The sequence below is a fragment of the Trachemys scripta genome, chromosome 6 (assembly GCF_013100865.1).
Source record: "Trachemys scripta elegans isolate TJP31775 chromosome 6, CAS_Tse_1.0, whole genome shotgun sequence".
Classification (NCBI taxonomy): domain Eukaryota; kingdom Metazoa; phylum Chordata; order Testudines; family Emydidae; genus Trachemys; species Trachemys scripta.
The window spans coordinates 122,394,110-122,412,098 of NC_048303.1; the positions used below are offsets into that span (position 1 = coordinate 122,394,110).

General features: G+C 42.5%; 1 protein-coding gene across 2 annotated transcripts in view; it reads right to left on the reverse strand.

Moving 5' to 3' along the window:
• Positions 1–17,989, reverse strand: part of DGKQ (diacylglycerol kinase theta) — a 98,490-nt gene that overhangs the window by 53,281 nt on the left and 27,220 nt on the right. The window contains exons 6-7 of one of the 2 annotated variants that reach the window (XM_034773313.1): positions 10,795–10,863; positions 414–514 (exon numbers count right to left, since the gene is read on the reverse strand). In XM_034773313.1, the coding sequence (XP_034629204.1) occupies positions 414–514; positions 10,795–10,863 (170 nt within the window). The remainder of the gene's footprint in view (positions 1–413; positions 515–10,794; positions 10,864–17,989) is intronic. The other variant, XM_034773314.1, reaches the window with a different exon arrangement.

Sequence of the window (17,989 nt, forward strand, 5' to 3'; positions counted from 1 at the left end):
GTTTGTCCAGACTGAAGTTAAAATCGTTAAATACTATATATTTAGAGAGACGAATAGGGGGCTCATTAGCAACCCTGGTATACCAGCCAATATCCCAGCTATCACTAAAACCACATTTGAATGTTCGACAGGATAGGCGAGTTACAGCTTAACACATAATGGTTGCTGCATACATCTATGAAGTCTCCGCAGTCTTCATATCTACATCAGTACCTCATAAAATGGTCAGAAGTACCAGGAATATCAACAGTGCTGAATAGAACCAAATTATGTTCTAATATTCTAGCTAGGGTAACAAGCAGGTTTTGTCATCGGCGTTGTGAGATGCATTACATTTGTCAATCATGGTATACTGGGATAGCTGGAGGCCAACGTAATCTATCAAAGTCGTTATCCATTTGAGAGTCTCTTACCACAACCTCCTCACTTTTTGCAATCCTTGGAACGGAAATCAGTCGAAATTGATTGCGTTTTACTGCATCATTCCCATCAAATATCTTTAATGTTTGTTTACCTAAAGAAAACAAATGTTTACATTACAATAACAACATTTAATATAGTCATGTCACAATAAGAAGTGTGTATGCAACTAGTGGACAATGCAACTTACAAAAGTCTGCTTTTAACCAGTTTTAAAGAGTAACATTTATTTGCATTTTCTTAAGTTTACTTTTATTTTCCTGCTGTTACGCTAAAATGTAACTTAACAAGGGGAAAATGAACTAAAAATTTCTTTCAAATGGCAATTTCACCATTAGTTTTCATCCGAGTGTTTTGTCCACGATTTTCTAATTATTTTCCCCTTAATTTCAAATCTCCTTAGTCTAATCTTTACCAATTCAGCAACATGGAACCCAAAACAACAGATTGATGCCTTCAGAACAGGTGTGGCAAGTCTGATGACTGTGATTTGGAGAACAAAACACTGTTTAAAATAACCAGTTTGGCTATGAGCCAATTAAATGTCAAAAGGAAAATTTTAAATTATTATATTAAGTGTTTTAAATTGCCCCAGAAGTTTTTTAAAAAAATCAAATGTTTTCCTGATCTGCATTATATTTTAAATCTAAAATTTCCAATAAAAACTGCACAAATCATGAACTATAGGTAGACAGCATACTAATACTTCCCAAACGGTGAAGAATCAAGGCTTTTGGCTTCAGCCCTCCACAAAACTGAGGTAGTGGTGGAATCCAATACCCTCCACTGAATATTTTTAAAAAATATTAGTTAATTACACACATTTAAAACAACTCTGCGAACAAATCTTACAGAATGTTTTGGGGGTTTTTTAAGCCGGCATAAGACCACCAATCCAACAGACTCATCTTGCCACCTCCAACGTGGGGTGGAAATTTGTTTCATTAATGAGGGGCTACAATCTGAGGAACACCTTTCACTCTTCTGATCCCATTACTACAGAAGAGGTGTGGGTCATAGGGGGGTAGTTATATTTAGTCCCCTCCACAGTCCCCAATGAATGGAGAAGTCCGGCAATATATCACGGCTGTTACCCAGTTTCCTGCACAAACGACACACCGTTTTTGCTCTAGAGGTGTGATTTACAGTTTGAACTCTAGGCCACTCTTCACTGGCAATGTTCAGAGCATTCTCAATCCAATCCGATCTCGTAACCAACCGCTCCTCGTGCATTCAGCACACACGGATATGGTCACAAACTCAGCGGCACCTTTACGGGATGTGGGCAAATACCTTTTACCATTGAAATAATAAAAGCCTGAAAGGTAATCTTTTTTGTACCTTGATACGAGGCATGTGAAGAATGAATCCTGAGCTCAACAGAAATACATGTATGTGCACTTAATTATACTGGTATACAACTTCTTCCCTCACTTGGAATTAGTTCAGAGTATGACAGCAAGGACTCAAGGGGTTTTGCCCGCAAATAATCTTCATATCTATGTTCCGTTTATTGTGTTAACCCATTAGAATTTCCCACAGAAAGAGGACAGCAGATGAGATGGGTGGACATGGATGAGTAAAATGAAAAACTAGCTACTGCAAAAACAAGGCATAAAAGTGCAGAATCCTGCAGAGATATCCAGCCCAACTCATCTCTTTAATCAGGCACCCAGACATGACAATGACGGGCAGGCCATCAATGCCGACAATAAAAATGCAGCCTGGGCACGTCAAATATTTTGCTGCAAGCTTTCAGAGCCATCCGAGACATAGAAACAGCATACCCTATGGTTCACCTCCGGTTCTACTGTATGTTCTGTCACCACAATTAACAGGCCTGGTTTGGAACAAATGGTCCATACCAAATTATGCTCATAATGGGCAGAATCTTTCCCAACAAAAGGCCTCTCTCATTATGGCCCACGCCCTTGGCCTATGTCCTGCAATAGAAAGTGCAAGACTTCTATTTCCTTTCCACTTTTCTGAAGAGGTAAAGCCTACACATTGCCTGAGAGTTGGGGGGGGGCAGGTGCAGAAAGGGGGGAAGACAGGACCCTATTTGTTAGGTTTTCCCCTCCTCTAAGATTTTGCTTCTCCATTGCACCCCCCCCCCCCTCGCCCCCATCATAACACAAAAGTTATTGCCTGTTAAGGTGCTGCCAGTGTCATTTGGGCATGACTCCCAGAACTGAATCACTTAATACCTGCGGGTGAAGGCGCCCAGGCCGCACTATGAACAAGTTCCACTCAGTGTGGAAGGGAGAAGCAATACAGATGTAAGTCTGGTTCTCAGGCCCGGCAACTCACTCTGTTCGGATATTCATGATGGCAATATTGTACAAAATGGGTGCAAGAGCCAAGATCTTGTTTATATTACATTTTTACAAGGTATGTTTTATGAACACAAGCTTTTATGTACGAGTGGCTGTGAGTGTCCTGTTTATTCTCCTTGTTACAACCGTGGCTGCTACGGCTATGAAAGAAACCAGACGTGGAGATAAAAATTCTCCAACTCTGTGTGATGACAAGCAAGGAGAGCTGGGCTGTATTAAACAGCAGGGATGCTAACCTTGCACAGAAGTCTTTATTTCAACTGGTCTTTTACTCACACTTTCTTCTTCAGGGTCACCCTGCTACTTCCCCCTCACTCAAAGGCCTTCCATCATGTGGATCTTCCCTCTTGCCATACTATGGCAATATGGATGCTGCTCCTTTAGCAGTCCATCAATGTTGCCCTGAGCATTTGTCCTTCAGGAGCTGAGCACAGGACAACAGCAGGAACTTGTGACCGAAGGATCTGAACTGTGATCCACCACAACCAGATCACCATGCCAACAGCTCGGGGGAAAAGGCACATTTTGAAGTAGAGCTCCAAACTCTCCCAAAGACAAGCACCCAAGGGCTTCTACTGTACATTCTGCAGCACGTACAAGAGGAACATTTCACTACTCGGCAGGAGTTCGGTCAAAGCAGCTGTCAGGAGTAGTTAAGGATCACTACAATATGAGACAATACAATAAGTGCTCAAATTTTGCCTCTGTTACATGGATGTTTTACAACCACCCTAAGCTACCGTACACCACGCATCATCAGTACCGTGTTCTGATTTTCCGTGACAAGGGAGAAATGTATTGAATTTATTTTGGGTTTTTTGGATGCGATGGAGATGGGTCCTGTTCTGAAGCAAGGTGGGCAGGGCATAGATAGATGGCTCTGCACTGCTTAAGGCTGTAGGAAGACTGATGAAAGAATAAAGACGTCAAGGTTAGGTTTTTGACTCAAGGATTCCCACTATTCACCATAAGCCTGCAGAAGTCTCTCCCTGGGGGAAGAAAGAGGAGAAGAAAATCTTTTAGGAATCACATCACTGAACATTTTGCAGCCAAAGGCTGTATCCGTGGACACCTCAAGCGCTGCCACCTCTATAGTGATTTTCGCTTCGGCCCTTTCCACTGCATCCACATAGTATGTCATGTGAGCTAGAACAAAAAGGCTGCAGCTCCTTTTAAAGCCACTGCCAGGCCGGAAATGGGTACAAGTTAACGTAGCAAATACGGGGTGAAAAGGTGGGTGCTTACCGTAGGAAAAAAAGAGCGACTAGAACGCTAAACTCAAAGACACCTTGAGCCAACCTACCAGTTCAGCCATCTGCATTACAAACAATGCTTAGAGAAGCGGCAGCGAGAGCTACCTCTTACCGCGCTCCACCTTCCCTGATTCTGCAGAAGATTTCGTTCCTGCCTATTGCCTCAGTGGAATAAACTTTGGAAGCAGACCTCAAGTTTCTTCTTTCCTAGAAGAATGCTTTAAAAATGAGTATCTAAACAGCAACCTTATAGAAACCTCATAGTGCCCAAGATTGGTTTAAGAAACACACGATCTAGACATAGTGTGTATTGACTGACAACATTAAGAGAGCCCGAATTCTTTTTCCAGCAGCTGGCTTGGGGAATAGAATGATGGATGGTAAAGACTGGAAGTGTCCTCAGATCAATGGAAATCCTTTTTTAATGTATTTATTTGGCATAGTCCATCTTAAAAGGTATGTTGACTGATTCTGGTATTACAATCTGATGAAAGACTGTGTCTGCTTTACTTCACTTCAGCTACTGGGAATGAACTCATGCAAGAGCACTTAACTAGGAGTATGCAGAATGCCCTGTGAGTTAAGAAGAACTAGAATGTCTCTCCAGATTCAATTCAGCACAGGGAAGTTCTTTCAACAGGACTTTTTTTTTTTGGTTACACTTTTTAGAGTGGGACATACCTTTTTTTTTTTTTGGTGGTAATGACTACTCTAAGAGAAAGATTTGTATGTAATTACACAACTCTTCCCCTACACTGACCATCAGGTCCCCATTCTGAAATGAATCCCACACTTTTCGTTCTGAAGCTAATGCTCAATGCAGCTGTTATTAAAATCAATCATCTAGATACGACATCCTTTCTTCGGTCAGCATCTTATTACCACAACTCGTCATTTGTACAAATATTTCTCTTCTGATCTATGTGTAAACCCACCACAAAGGGGGCATTATATAAATAATTTGCATATAACTTGTCTGACTTCTTTTCTTTTGGAAAATCTATTTAAATATTTGTCATTTATATTAGATGATGCTGCACGTAGTATCCTCTCCAATTCTCATTGTTAAAGGAAAAGGCTAAGAAGATCAACTGTGCAATGAAGTTGGCACACAGTTTAACCTAAAAGCTTCGTCTTTCTACTATGTAACTAATTATAAGATGATTTCTGATAAGAGAGTTATAGACTGATGCATCATAAAAATAGTTCCTTGCAATAGAACTTTTTTCCCCATTCTCAAGTCTTTAGACCTCAAGTCTCTTCTTACAACTAAATCGTAGTTTCACCTTCTGAAAGCTGATTTTATCTTTTCCATCAATGGCTTCTTTCAGAGCTGTCCAGTTTAAAGAGCCAAACTGGTTTGGTTTTGTTGTTTTTTAAGCAGGAGGCTACTGCAAGGTCAATGTTAGGTACTTGTTTACGAAACCATGAAACCTGATTCAGAAACACAGAGTTTCTTTGGGGACAGGATATGTAATACTTGGTGAAACCAAAACAGCTTTCCTCATTTTTGAGCGTCTTGTGGACAGGGGGAGCCTTTTTATTCTTTTCTTACTTTTCAAAAATCTAAGCACAGCTTGAAAAAAAAAAAATCTCTCAATCAATGAGGAGTGGGAAGCTTTTCCCTGGCAAACACAGGAGCCTAATCCAACAGTATCAGCAGAATTTAAGGTTTTGAAAAATAAGAAAATTTTCCAGATATGAACAGAGTGCAAACCAACTGCAGTGCTGTCTTCCTTACCCCGTACCCTGCCTGCTCCAGTACCTGTACTTCTACTGCTCTCAGCTGTGCCAAGCAGCAGCAAGGAGAAATTAGCAAGACTCTGGTCAGTTTCATTGCTGCCATTCAAAACCCAGCTGGGCAGCTATGAAACTGACAAGAATCACGTGAATTTTATGCTGTTGTTCCTTTGAAAAACCAACCTCTTTCCCCATGTCATCCTGGTTCTCTGACTATATCACTGGCCGTTTCATCACTACTGGGTCTCACCCAAAGAGACAGGCCGAAACTCCAGCTCTAAGGGATTTTTGGACCACAAGGCTGTGAGAGCTGCCAGCCTTTCATGTGGGGGCTGCACGCTCGCCCTCGGCCTTAACAGCTGCTCGTGAAACTTTTTCACCCATCTGCCATGAGCAACACTGCAGATCCCAGCCAGAGCAGCATCTGATCCGCTTTCCTCTGTTCCCCTCTAGCTTCAGGGGACACGGATCATAGACTTTGAAGCCATCTGGGCAGTGCCCCAGAAGAACAAGCTGCGCTCAGGACTACCTGTGAAGCACTGTAATGAGCTCAAATGTCTTCTTCAAAAAAGACCTGACTTGTCTGTGGAGCAGAGTGAAACCTCCCCTTTGAGATCTAGTCTCTCCTTTGCCACTCTGGAAAGTGCAGTGCCCACTCGCAGATCCTCGGTAAACACCTCAGTTTCTCTGGCAACAGATTCAGCACTTGTCCAAGCAGAGTGTGGAGCCAACTGATCTGGGCATGTCCACTTTCACATTACAACGACCTACCCCATGACCTGGAGGTTGGGGACCACTGGACAAACAGGCTGCAGTCTTGATGGGCAACAGATGGGGGCAAAGGCCCTCTTTACCCCTTGTTTCTTGGACCTGATCATTTAGCCCTCCCCACCCCGAAAACGAGGGGATGGAAGAGGGAGAGAGTATTCCTTGACAGCTGCCTATGTTCATGATGTGCAGCTACCCCACTGTTGTCCTCTTGGTTACTCCCTGGGAAACCTGTGGGTGTCAGATACGCTGAGTCCCACAGCAGGCAGTAAGCAGCTAGAAAGTATAGGTGTCCCAGTGCAAGGGGGATTTCTGAGGTCACAAGCCCTTCTTTTCCCTTCAGTCCTCTGCATCTGCCAGCAAAAGTACTGATCTCTCCACCTGCTGGAAATACCAACAATGAGCTTACACAGCGAGCAAGTCCCCCGTGTACAGGGGATGACACCTCCAAACATGTTTCGCATACTATCCCCATCTGCTGCCAGGGACAAATTATACCTAAGCATCTGGACTGGCATAGGGGATCGAAGAGAATCTGCAAACAGAGGAAAAATCTGAACCGGATAGATTGCCATCACACCTTCACTCAGTCTTAATTTATTAATTCATTAAACCAAATCATAAAAACCCTAAAGCTAAAATAAAATCAGTCAGTCAAGGAAGATAGTGTGTGATGCTCAGAATGCCATATGCCTTTTCAATAGTCACACACCGACAATCCAGCCAGAGGAGGAGGTTTTAGCTTCGCATGGCACTAAAGCCATCATCCAGGCTGAAGCTCTACTCTGCACAACAGCTGCTTTCAAAAGATGTTTGTTACTCTTAAGTGTCAGTAGCCTGGGGAAAAAAGGCCAGGTGCTTAACACGATGCACTGTAAATCCCGGTCTGTAATGAACACCTTTTGAGACTAATCACCAGACTTTTACCTGTTTGGGAAGCAGGGGGTTCTCATTGCCAGCTGTGACCGACAGAAGCCTTAAATGAACAAAAACATCAGGGCCTGATCATGCAGGCTGCACAAGCCCTCAACCTCCCTTGATTTCTGGCACACCACCAGAGGCAGAGAGTCTAGCGTCTTTATGTTCCGGGATCCCTACAGATCCAGGAACTAAGAGTTCACCGTAAATAATTTTTATTTTGAGAATTATGGAGATCTCTCTTCTGGGGGGTTGTTACATCTGTACGATATCATCCAAACAGTATTTCCACCCTCTAAATCGCCAGTTATGAAGAAATATTAGCACAGATGGAAAATTAAAAACGGTTTGTTTGTTTGTTTGTCAGACTAGGATTGTGATTCTTTATGTTCAGCATCATTTTCAAATACGGCCTCAGCTAAGAACAATGTGCTTTGTCTGTAGGAACACAGGAATTGCCATCCCGGGTATCCTGTCTCCAGTTTACCAGTATAGTTAAACGGGTACAACTCTCGGTGGGAACAACTCTTTTCAGGTTAGCTTAAACCCCTTCCCAAAAGACATGAGCTAAACGGAAAAAAGGGCCTCACACCAGAATAAAAGGCTTTCATGACGGAATAAGAGTAACCGCACAGGGATTACATTATATTGGTTAAAATTCACATTTTAGCTTCTACCAATATAACTTTCCTGTGTAGACTAGCCCATAGACCCTACTTTATGTCCTGAAGATTGAGGGATCAGATCTCTTCCCAAACTCATTTTTAAAAAAATATTTACTATTGTAATTCTGGATATCTGTGCTACCCATCTAAAATATTCTAATCACTCCTGATAAGTTCTTGGCCTCAATAATATCTTGTTACAATAAGTTCCACAGTTTAATAATGCATTGTCTTAAAAAGCCTCTATCAGTTTTAATTTTTCTCCCTATCAATTTCATTTAATGTCCCCTTAAATGAACAAAAGATCCTAATGTAACTTTGTTTATAAACCATTCTTTATTTTGTATTCTTTTTATCATGGTTCTTGTTCGTTCCTTCTCTAACGTAAATAGCATGTCTTACAAACCAAAGTTGGCCAGGCATCTATCCTTTCACACCCCAAAAAATAGCCTGCATTTTATTTTTCACTGCTTTTTTTTTTTTTTTTTTTTTTTACAGACCTGTATCTGTAAGGTATATGAAACCAGGGGTGGCTCTATGTATTTTGCTACCCCAAGCACTGCAGTGAGGCAGCCTTCGGCGGTATACCTGCGGGAGGTCCACCTGTCCCGTGCCTTCGGCGTACCCGCCGTCGAATTGCTACCGAAACCGCGGAACCAGTGGACCTCCCGCAGGCACGCCGCCAAAGGCAGCCTGACTGCCGTGCTCACGGCGACCGGCAGGACACCCCCCGCAGCTTGCCGCCTCAGGCATGCACTTGCTGCGCTGGTGCTTGGAGCCTGTATGAAACTGAGAAAAAACAACAGCTACATCTTTTTTGGAAGATAAAATAGCAGGTTAGCTACCATAACTGTAAAGGTGACCAACAGTTCTAGTATCATGTTCCCTTACACAGTAAAAGTCTGTGCACTCTGAAAGAAGAGCTTGACTTGAAACAGTGATGCAACAAATGTAAAGATCCCTCCTGCAAAGTCAATGAGTGGTTAGCATCCCTGCTGTTTAATACAGCCCAGCCGTAGGAGGAGTAAAGCCTTACTACCTGGTATCAGTTACATTCATATTTGATAGTGTTAAGCCAATGATTAATCAATACTTCCCACTGAACACGATGCCTTTGTTTTCAATAGAAGCATTAGAATTTCTCTCCTCCCAACACAGTAATCATCAAAAATCAGGGCATGAAAGAAAGCCAGTTACATTGTGTTAATATGTAATAAGGGGAAGCAATTCATTTTAGAACAACCATTTTATTTAAACCACAGGATTAAAGATTCTTTGCATTGGTCTTTGAAAATATACAGTGTGTTCCTGTTCTCCCCAGTTTTACTGATTGACACTGTAGAGAAATGTGTGTAAGGAAAAGTGAAGTTTAGAATCTCTTTTTGAGTGCAGTGTCTTCATCTTCTTGGGTCAGTCCATATAAAATAAGGCGTACTCGACTAGCAGTGTCGACCAAGCCATCTGAGATACCAGGATAGACATCTCACTCCCTTTGACAGTCACTGATGGAGAAATACCAGCCTCAGTCAGTAAGATATAGAAGTAAAAACAGGTGCTGGCACAGAAAGGATTATTTCGCGTTGCTATTTGAAAAGCCGTCCACTGGAAAAAGTGCAGGTTTATTTGACAAACCACCGCTGGTCACAATCTGATCCTACAATATGGAATATATGTTGTGTCATAAATTCCTCACAGTCATCAGGAGAAAGTGAAGTTTAAACCCTATTTTAAAATGAAGGGGACATACTAACACATTAGAGCCCATTGTCACAACTATGGTAAGTATTGATCTGGAATGTCCCTTGTCACATGGCAATTTCCTCAATAGTCTTAGATCTTGAAAGAACATGAAGGGGACATGGAAGGCTCTTTCTTTCTTTACTTTTTCTTCAATTTACTTTTTCGTACTAGAGCCATTTATGCAACCACATCATGAAAAATGTGACGATTTGCTGGGTTTAGTCATTTATTCCACTTCCTTTTATTTTGTTTTAATAAACTGTGGTTGACTGCACTATTCAAGAAAATGAGATGAATAAGAGCTAATATCAAACGTAGAGCAGTCAATGGGTAGAAAACCTGTATTGCGCAGTTGCCAATGGACTTCAATCCTGACATAAACACCACTATATTTATTCTTACTGGGCCTCACCTGAGCAGAGTGTAGATTTCATTTTACTTATGCCCTTGGTAAGATTTGAACCCAAGAAGCCACAGATGAAAGGCTAGTTGCTTTAAAGAAATGTACTGCCTGCCCTCCAAATCTATCGCTTAACATTACTGGATCGTTAAATACAAACACATGAATTCTCAATTGTTATTGTGAGAGACGGCTAGCTGTGACTTACCGAGAATACTACTTACAGAAAGCGATTAACTCCAGAGATACTCACCTGTGGAAAACACCTCAAGAGAAGGTTGACTGCAATGATCTAATGAATACCATCACCTCTTTTCATTAAAATGCTCGAGTGGATTTCACAGACGGCCCTAACCATTATCACTTCATATACATAAAGATGTGCTGACCCAATACAGGATACACAAGATCTGTAATCACCATTAGAACATAATTGTCTGACCAAAGTGAAGCTTTCTTTAGGAGTACTATTCTTCATAAGGAAAATCAGGTTAAGCTAATATAATAAAGGCTGCGTTGAGCCAATATTCCCAACTTACTAAAATTGTACTTACTGGAATCTGTTGAAATTTGGGCATCTTTCACTGACCCTTGTGTTAAGCCATCAACATCCTCATCTTCATCTGTGGAAAGAAAAGTTTCGAAGAGATGGTTACCTTTCCGTTGCACAAAATAATAGTTGAGTCTTACTTAAAAATAGTTTAATGGAAGCAACAAAGACAACAAAAGTCACAGGGGGAGGATACACTACAGCAACGACCACATTTCCTCTTCCAATACTTAGCTTTTTAAAATAAAAATCACTACCACAACATCCCAATGAATGTAGCAGTGTAACACACTGACAATAAGGATTAACATGTAACCACTGTGTGGGTCATAGGCTCAAATTCTCTCACGGATTGTCTCAATATTACTACTTGCAAATTTAATTCCTTTCTTGGCCTGTCATGTCTGCCTATGAATTAAAAATAGACTTTCTGATAAGTTTTAAACTACGATATTGTAACAGGAATCAGAGTATTAAATGCTGTCCGATCAGATGTATCGATTTAATAAAGATAATTCCAGAACTGAATAGTTGCAAATAACACAAGTTTTTGTTTGTCGAGCTCTAGAAGAGGAAACTTGAGTTGATTTATTACTTAAAACTGGGAGCCAATGTATTAGATGATATTTACAGTTTATGTAGTCAAATGTTTAATGCTGACAAAATAATTAAGAGGAAATTACTGACCTGTGATTTTGCTTCTCTGAAGGTATCATCCTGACTGAAATCCCACTCCTGTGTCTCGCTTCTCTAGTGCGAGACGGATGGAACTCCTCTTGACAGATTTGGTTCTCCAAGAGCAGCAGTAGCAAGGTGGAATACAAGCCAGCCCACCATACTGAGAGATAGACATGTAGCCTCCACACAGTTTAACTGCTGCCCTTGGAAACCTCCAGTCAATTACTGACTGCGTGATTGGCCAAAAAAAAAAAAAAAAAAAAAAAAAGGCAACCAAAAAAAAAAAAAAAAAAAAGATTAAAAATCTGATTTAAGAAGAGATGAAAAAAAACAAGGCCCCCAAACTCCGCTTCAACAAAGATAAACCTCCAGACTTTGGGGAAAAGTGGGTGAGTGAGTGTGAATCCTGATATAATGAGCAGAGGGGTAGCCGTGTTAGTCTGGATCTGTAAAAGCAGCAAAGAGTCCTGTGGCACCTTATAGACTAACAGACGTGTAAGGAGCTTCTGTGGGTATTCACCCATGAAAGCTCATGCTCCTATATATCTGTTAGTCTATAAGGTGCCACAGGACTCTTTGCTGATATAATGAAATCCTCAAAGAAGCAAAATTACAGGTTATTAATTTTCTGTTCTCTAAAACTACCATTTACTAGGATTCTCACTACTGGCGAGTGAACGACTTGACAGATCTCTCAGTGAAGAGTTATAGTAATGTTTCAACAGGTAGAAAAACAAGTTCCAGTGTATTTAACCCCTCCCTGGTTCCTCCTTCTCTCCTTTCCCTATTTATGTTTATGTAAGTCTTTTCCTATTTTCTTACTGTAACTCGCACCCAAATGTGTTATGTCTTTACCGGAGCGTCTGGTCTTGCAGCTTTGACAAATTGTAAGACTACATAATTCTCTTTGAGATCCCATGAAGCGTGTGGTATTCAGGAACGTATACAAGTTACAAGTCATTTGCCTTTTTGGACTTTCCATTGTTTGGTTTTATTATAAAAATCAATACAAAATGAATCGCCATACCAAAGGCCAATGCCAACAGTGTTACCAGCAATGGTGTTTTGGAGATTATGGTTTTTAAATAAAGGAGGGATCCGACTTTTGCCCGTCACCACCACAAGTAACAACAGTAGCATCCTGCACGATGAATTAGAACCAAAATTCAATAAACTGTATAGCCTTGATACAGGACAACTCCGAAGAAACAAAACAGAGAGCTTAGACTTTCTCCCTTAGAAAGCAACAGAGGGTCCTGTGGCACCTTTTAAGACTAACAGAAGTATTGGGAGCATAAGCTTTCGTGGGTAAGAACCTCACTTCTTCAGATGCAAGTAATGGAAATCTCCAGAGGCAGGTATAAATCAGGTATAAATCCCTTAGAAAGGAATTCTGAAACATGGAGACCCTAAAACAGAATTCCTTCTGGACTCCAAGCAAAACCGCGTTGTGAAAGCACCGAGAGCGCAACGAGCCTGCCTTAGGTATGTCTGGGATGGAAATATCCTTTGCTGTGATCAAGCCTTGACAGGCCAGCCACATCACAGCCAGGCAAAAAGCAAACCGTTAGACATGGCTACTTATCAAGTCGGTGCAAAATGAAAAAGCGTGATGGTCTTTCTAAGGCATTAGTCAGCTCTAGTTAAAGACCTAAGGACATCTGAACTTCAAGCATTTAGAAAGGATGGGCATTCAGGCATGGGAAATAGACTGAGGGAGATCAGGGTCATTAAGGTGGAACTTGATCACCACTAGAGAGGCGCCTCAAATGAGTTTGTAGCGCCAGCTTATCCTTCGGAGATTTGGTATAGACAGGAAGGAACGCTTGCAGGGCCTGAAGCCCACTCACTCAGATACAGTCACTACCACCACTGAAGTGGCCATTTACATAAGGAATTAAAACGCCTAGGAACCAGGTGGTTCAAAGACTAGCTTTCCAGCCTGAAAAGGAACAAGAGGGATGGAAGGAGCGAGCATCCCCACGGTCACCAACAACAGCCTGCAAATACCACTCTCCCCTGGAGGAAAAGAGGTGGGAACAGTTCCCTGTGCCCACCATCTGTCACAGCCCCTACCCCGGTCTGTCCTCAAGTCCAGTGGGAGCAGAGCTGGCATCTATAGCCCGTGCCCCGGGGCCTGCCACCCACGCCAAGGGAAATGAGCAGGAAGGTTCTGCACTGTCAACAAGAACTTGCACAGGATTTTATGTAATGTTTAGGCAATTTAATATCTACCTTTGTATACCAGACTGCGCTGGCAGGTATGTTCCTACCAGGGGCGGGGCAGCAGGCTCTGGAGCTGGGATGCACTGCGACACCATGGTCTCAAATGATGATCTGAGGCCAGAGACTCAGCCTGAGGGGACCAGTTTTTACCCTGTAAAACTGTGTTGAAAACCACTCTTGCCTGAGCCGATATGGTGCTGTTATGATAACTGAAATTCCGTCACTCCCGGGCTTTGAACAGACCTTGATACAAGAGGTGTCAGTGGAAAAACATATAGCACCATCCTCCTTCAGCAAAGGGGGAAGGTACCTTTTAGTAGTAGTAATAAAAGACTGGTAGATCCTGGTTTAGGTCGGACGTGAGGCAACTCATCTCCAGCATCCCTCACTGGAGGAAGGGGTAATCCGATCTGCCATGCCCCAATCCAGAAGACATTCAGAAGGATGCGACACAGATCAACTCAAGCTGACTGTGATCATGTGGGCCTTCCTTGCTAGGTGTATGATGATGAGGAATAACTTGTGAGAAAATGCCCACTCCGGCCTCCCGAAGGCTTTCCCAATACACAGATTGCCCATTTGACTCCGGAATACTAGGTCTCTGACATTCCTTAGCAGATTTATGACTGACCTTATCAGAGTAACTGGTGAATGACAATTGCTGGAGAGACCAAATTCCCTTGGTGTAGAGTTCCATTGTGTGAACTCCCTAGACTAGGCAGGAGATAGCCATGGCCACTATAAGTTAGGGAGGTGGTGTTTGGAATTCCTCATTGCAAACTGTCCCTGGACAGCCACCAAGTCAGACTTGCCCAGAGGTTCTCTGGTACTCAGGGGCAGTGTAAAAAGTTCCTGTATTGCTTGTGCATCCTCTGGTGTCTCAGCTCCAGAGAAGTTAAACTCAGTGTGGAGATGTGCTACAGGTGTTGGCCAGGAGAGCCAGAATTTGCAAAATGGGGTGAGTTGCTGCCCCCTGATTCTGACCATTGCCCCCCATCAGACAGGTGACGTATCACACCCAACCCCTGGCGGGAAGGCTGGACACGAGCTGGGTAGCAGGGCTTGTACACATTCCAATGGTCAGTCCGGGACGAGTTGGGGTTTTGGGTGAGTTACCACAAACTCTGGTGACTCCCACACTCCAGTGGTGACACACGCTGATCTGACACCCAACTGAATGAGGTCCTCCATCATCAACCAACCGAATGGAGGAACACCTCACTGCCAGCCTGGCAGAGTGGCCCCAACTATTCCCAAGCATTTAATGACCATCCTTCCCTGAAGGCTAAACAAGGAACTAGCAGAATAGCTCCCCTGTAACAAAACAGACACCACCAGTCCTTGAGAAGTGCCCATAATATGCACACAAGCCTTAGAAAGAGCCACAGCAAATAGCCAGGCCCCCCTTCTCTAGGGAAGGCAGCTCCCAGAGGGACCATCTTGAATTTTTCTTTGACCAAATAAGCAACTCCCAGCCTCCTCAGTCAGGAAGGTCCTGACCAGCTACTGTGTCTGTATGCACCCGGGATCCTTTCACAAGCCCTTGGTGCTCGCTGACAGGGACCGTGGGACCAATCCATGGCTGGTGTTGATGCAGAGGGCTCTGCTCGGTGGGGTTCTGCGTTGCCTCAAAAGCCAGCTTCCAAAAGCAAATTCCTTAGCCTTCCTGGGAGAAGGGATCTGAAAAGTGAGTTAAAGGTCCAAAAGCACAGAGTGACAACCCGCTCCTGGGCACTCAGCAATGACCCTTCCACCTGCTCCCCAAACACGTTCCCTCCAGTGGAGGGTCGGACCTGGGAGTTGTGCTCGCAGGATGGAGAGCGCCAAGACAATGCACTGCGCCCCAAACACTGACAGGAAACCCAAGAGTTCAGAGAAAAACAGGGGCTGACGCGCTGAACAAAGCGTTTCTGGCAAAAGCCCTCCCATGGCCATCGTTCCGGAGAGCCAGGCCTGACTCTACTGGAAAGGTTTCCTGCCATGCTTCAGAAAGTCTGGGGAGAAGAGCTGAAGCAGCAACGGCAGAAGCCTAGCTCCCTTGCTGACCAGCCAAGAAGAAAGTGTCCGGTGAGGCCCAAGGCAGCTGTTCAGGTTAGCAGGCGGTGCGCAAACAGACAGGGGAGGGCGATTGGCTTGCTCTCGCAACTGCACAACTGTCGCCTCAGTGATCAACAGTCTTTTGAAGCCTGCGGAGCTCTACCAACCTTAGGCTGGGGAGCGGAGACCCAGGAAAGAGAATCCTGGTAGCTGGGTCATATCTCTACAGAAGAGACTTTTCAGAGCCTCACTCTATATCCTTTGTCTATATGGGCTGGAGCTACAAAACATGGATGTGAATTTCAAACACCCCAAAGTTTGTGTTTTGGTTTCACTTATTAGAGAGTTGCGGGAATAATCCATAAAGTCCATATCCAAGTGCAGTTACTACTAACACCTGCCCCCCTCCAAAGGAAAGTGGCTTTCAGGTCTGGTGCTGTGGTGGGGGCCTCACGGTTGGTTGCTGAATGCTCTGCTTTCTGTGCTTTGAACATGCAGATTTAATGACATGAAAATGTATCCTGTTAAAATGTATTCAGGCAACTTGAATTTGGGTAATGCAACTTTGTATAATGAGCATATATAATCCTAAGTATTAAAATGGAGAAAATCTTTGTCTATCACCTAATGTAACGAACCTAGTGACTAGAAGCGGCAATTGTTAACATACTAGTCTTTCACCCATAGAGATCTGGGTTCAAATTTCACCTAAAAATGACCTGCAAATAAAGAACAATGAATATTAAACTTGTGGGGTTTTTATTAAATGATGTATGAAGGCATTCTGAAAGGATGACATCACAAGAGGAAAATTACGGAATACTGAACTAGAGGATTTTTAATCAGACAGTTTTAAAGTCTGGTTTTTGTTAATTCCAATTTAATGACTAACATTTTTGAGAATGGAAGACTTTGTTAAAGATTAAACACTTAACATTATTCATTGTCTGAGACCCTGAACAAGCCCTCCAGCAAAACCAGGGAGGTCCAGAGTAAACATTCCTGATATTTCTAAAATAAACAAGTAGGAAAAAACCATTAAATCCACTCGGTTTTCCAGCATTTTATGTACATCATAAAAAAGCAACAAAGAGTACAAAACCAGTTATTAAAAACCACACATTTGCAGGTCACTTTAAGTCATAAGTGAATCTAGGTTAGATGGTCCTTACCAGTTGTGTTTCACTGCATGGTTTTTGTAATATAGATAAAAGTCCACTAAAAACTAGCTTGTCTCTGCTCAAGGGAGGCTACAATAGCTGGGAAAGTGTAGGTCAGGATTGATGTCCATTACCAAAGACGCTGGGGTAATATTACAGCATGTACATATATTACAGATGACTCTAGCTAGTGATAGCTATTAAATACCAAGATACACTCAAATGTTCAACACCACAACTGTAAACTCATGTCCAACTTCTCAGGAAGCTCTGAAGGAAACAAGTTTCTAACATTTTAACCTCCCAAGACCGGCAAAGTTTGGTGTATTTAGCTTCCCGTTCAGTCTTAACGTACAAAAATAATTTCTAAGTAAAAAAGGTAAGTTTACATTTGGGATGTTTGAAATGTAAAGCACAAAAAGAAAGAGGGCAATGGCATAAGAAAAGGCTTGCTCCTGAAAACTAAAGTAAATAAGGAATACGCACTCTAGGTGGCAGCAAAATGTTATGCTACAAATTAAATCCCTTCCACGTGGAAAGGACAAATGTTTAATTACAAACAGGGAAAGCAAAACATTTACTAACATGAGCTGCTTAATAAAAGTAGCATTTATAACAATGATTGCTTATATCATCAGCATCAGTATCCTAGTTAGTCAAAGACGACTCCGGTCTACAGTTTCCACAATACACACTACAACTGTTAAGTTACTAAATGTATGTGAGGTGGAGGGGAAGACATGTTTGATCGAAAAAGGTGCTTAAAATGCAGTTTCTTTCTCCTCTGCCGTCCCCCCCGTATATGGAGATTTATTTTTCCTATAAATGCAGAAGCAATATACTGCTGCTTCAGCTCTGGAATAATAGAAGCTACAGGCTAAGACATGATTTTGCTCACAAAAAAACTGGTCTGCTCCTTCATAAAAAATGTCCTATGTTTGTAAATATACAATCATGTTATGTGCAAGTTGGAACTAAGCTTTCTTTAGAACATGTTATACAAGAAAACCAAGGTACCTACATATTTATTGTCAAACTCAGTTGAACTGATGCCAAATAGTCAAGCAGAAACAAGAATTTAGCAGGCTCTGTATTTAG